The sequence below is a fragment of the Octodon degus genome, unplaced genomic scaffold (genome assembly GCF_000260255.1).
Source record: "Octodon degus isolate 3935 unplaced genomic scaffold, OctDeg1.0 scaffold00733, whole genome shotgun sequence".
Taxonomy (NCBI): domain Eukaryota; kingdom Metazoa; phylum Chordata; class Mammalia; order Rodentia; family Octodontidae; genus Octodon; species Octodon degus.
In genome coordinates, this window is record NW_004525309.1 from 35246 (window position 1) to 38614 (window position 3369).

Genomic DNA, 3369 nt, shown 5'->3' on the forward strand with positions numbered 1-3369 from the left:
GCCCTCCTTTTTCTCTAATTTTGGTCTGCAAACTTAGGTTGTTAACCATCCAGAAGACAAGCTTATTGTTATTGCCATACAACTTAGACTGTTAAGCTTAAGCTCACTATCTGTCTGCATATCACACATGTTAGGCATAATATGGAACAGGTATTTTTAACCAAGTATTGATATGTTGAACTTTAAATTCCCAGGCCTGGGCTAGGACTGGTTCTCCAGAAAGCTCAATTTAATATTATACTTTAGAGAAAGGCATGTTCTGCAATAACTGTGCATTGAATTTATCCTTCATTTGGTGGGCTGAGGGTAACTTCTACTCATGGTCAAGAATTTCTTTAATGCCTCAGATACATCTAAAACCAGTATTCTTACAAGGTGTAATTGGAAGATGGTTTGTCATGAAGAGTCTGTCTTTCAAAAGTGACTGCTAATGGAAAAAAAAAAATGCATCTAACATTAAAAAAAGTGACTGTTAGAGTTGTCTATCAGCAACTGCTAGAGGTTTAATACCTTTACATGCTCAAATGGCCCATGATAATTTTTTTCAATGTATTTGTTACAGGGTCTCACTATGTAGCTCAGACTCTTAGTGATCCTCCTGTTTCAGCTTCCCTAGCACAGGGATTAAAAAATTGCACCACCACACCCCATCTTAATGGCTGGCTGTGTGCACCTAGGGTGGGACTGCCAGGCATGTGGTCAAAGGAATGGAATTCTAGGACTTTGTGCTTGACTAGGCAGGCACTTAAACCACTGAACTATCTCCACAGGCCCATAATCATATCTTTTGTTTCTCCCACTTTAGTAAGCACAGAAAATAATCTGAACAGGTCTGGTTAGCTTAGGAGCCCAGTGAAGCCAGAGACTCCAAAATTCTAGGTGGAGATCACCACCGGAAGAGAAGCTGCTCAGGGCATCACTTCCCAAGTGCCTGGGAGCTCAGCTTCAGCTTCCTTGACTCTGAACACTCTTGCACTTGTGTACTGTGGGTCATCCTTACCCTGGGCTCATGCATAGGCTCTTACTATGTTATGTTAATGGAACTCAGCCATGGATCCATAACCCAAGGTTACCTCCCACAGACCCATCCAGCCATACGCCATAAAAAGCTCCTTATGAGCTCAGTTTTGCAGAACACATGGGTGAACTGAATGAAGAGTTAAAAATGTGTCATATTTACAAATGTTTTCCAAAGAGTCATTGAACATACACAAACTTTTATCCACTGAACTATTGTACTCACTTAGATGCTAGTAAGAAGCCCTTTTGGGACCAGAATGGCTATCATCTATAGTCAATACTGATGTACAAAGCAAAATTAAGAAAAAATCCATTATCGGGCTTTGCCCTGCTACCACCACCATTCTGTATGTGAAGAGGCAGTGATGTTGAATTGAACTTGGGTGAAATGAAAGCCCTAGATGTCACAGGGATAAAAAACAATGCAACATAAAAATAGAGTAGCAAGAATAATATGGAGAAGTAATGTTAAAAATTTAAAATAAGCCTTTCATTTTCTTAGTATTATTTAATGCTCCTTCTTGTAAATTTAATGAATTTAGAAATAATGGAGAAATATTCAGAGAAGACCATCGTGATACTTTTGGATTTTTACATTCTCATTGTTTTATACTTTTCACTTAAAAAATAAAAACCTTACATGTGCTTTCATGATTAAGGAAGTGTCAAGATGTCTTCAGGACAGTGCTAAGGAAAATGTCTGGAAATGATTTCTGCTTTGATGACTTTATTCATATATAAGGAAGAGCACTGGGAAATATGTGTTAGTATTTGGGAAAGAGGTCCTAGAAGTTGGCTCAAGAAGGCATGAGTATTAAGACCGTAGAACGGCAGAGTGTTTGTCGTCAGTTGTTCTTGGACAAGACTCACTATCTGAGTATAAACATGGAGAAGGCAGTTGGAGTGAGGTCTCCTGACCATTCCATGATATCACCAGCTTCTTGTACCCTAGTTTCAATTGCCAACCTGACCTGCTTTGCTGGGCCTTGTGTCTCAGATCCTGCGGGAGACTGAGCTATAGGCAGAGCCTTCAACTCTGATTACTGATACTTGTTTTTAGGTTAAGGATTCTCAAGTGTTGTGGGTATCGATCAACTTTATCTCAATAGTAAGTTAATAAGCATAGCAGTTGTCACCCCCAGTCCTCATACAACCTATTCCCTTTCATTTGATTTTAACCTATTACGTGTTTGGGTCTTCTCCACAGTCTCTGGCTCTACCTGTTCCACCACATCCATTGTCATGGGAATACACCTTGGGCCTTGTTGTTATTCAAAGGTGGAACTGAGTATTTCAGACAATGAACAGGAATTACAATCAGAGCTGGAGAAGAGTAAGAAGTTTCATGAACTGAAACAACATTTTCTTGTATCTGAAGCTACTGTCTATTTCATACAAATGAGCTGAAAAAGCACAGTAAGTTCTATGGTTCATGATCCCCAAAGTGGTGAATAAGTTCTTTAATTCTGAGAAAGGCGCTTCTCTCCAAAATTGATTTTCCTTCTATGTTCCCAGAAAGCTAATTGTTAGCTTTTGTCTTAAGGTAATGATGGTGGAAAAATGGAGATTTGAAGCATTCTCCAAATTCTTACTCTTTTTAAATTCTCACAATTTTAATTTCTGAGAAAGGGTTTTACTATATCGATGAGTATGGTCTTTAACTCACTAGGTGGCCCAGGCTGACCTCAAACTCACAGTGATTCTCTTACCTCAAATGACATGATGAACATGTGGGTTATTATTTTAGAGTAAAGTATAGAATAAGATTAGGGTCCAAATATGTTACTGATTCCTTTTCCAAATATGGAATTACTTGTTTTTTCAAGATCAGGTATCTCATTGTTATTAGACCATTACTGTACCCTAGGAGATCCTGCAGATGAATAATACCACTGTTGGCCTAGAGGTTTAGGACCAATGATATTCTGTTTAATTTAAGCTTCTGTTGACACCTTCATGCCAAATCATTATTCAGAGTATGCTGGGGAAAGAGGTTTGTCATGTACTCCTGTTTTATTGGGCTTATGGAGAATTCTGCTGCTAACTGAAAGTATAGTAGCCATAACTGTCACCATGGAGACCAGGAATTGCCCTCAGGAAGAAGCCCTGAGCCTTAGGTTGTAAGCTTTTCCCTTAAGTCCAAGAGAACCACAGGGAACCCCTGTGTTGTGGGAGGCATTCCTGGGATACTAAGGAAGTGCCCCGTCTACATATAGCTGAGCTAGTGAACCTGCAGGGACACAGCAAGGCCAGCTGGCTAGACTGTACAGCTAGGGTTTCAGCAATGAAACATGAAGTCAAGGTGAGATGAAGATGTGGATCCCATCAGCCACAGTGAGCCCCATGCTT

General features: G+C 39.7%; 1 protein-coding gene across 1 annotated transcript in view; it reads left to right on the top strand.

The window, feature by feature from the left end:
* Window positions 1–1827: 1827 nt before the first annotated feature.
* The window catches only part of LOC111814864 (putative neuroblastoma breakpoint family member 5), a 16868-nt gene continuing 15326 nt past the window's right edge, over window positions 1828–3369 (top strand). The window contains exon 1 of the mRNA XM_023708765.1: window positions 1828–1923. Within this exon, the coding sequence (XP_023564533.1) occupies window positions 1828–1923 (96 nt within the window). The remainder of the gene's footprint in view (window positions 1924–3369) is intronic.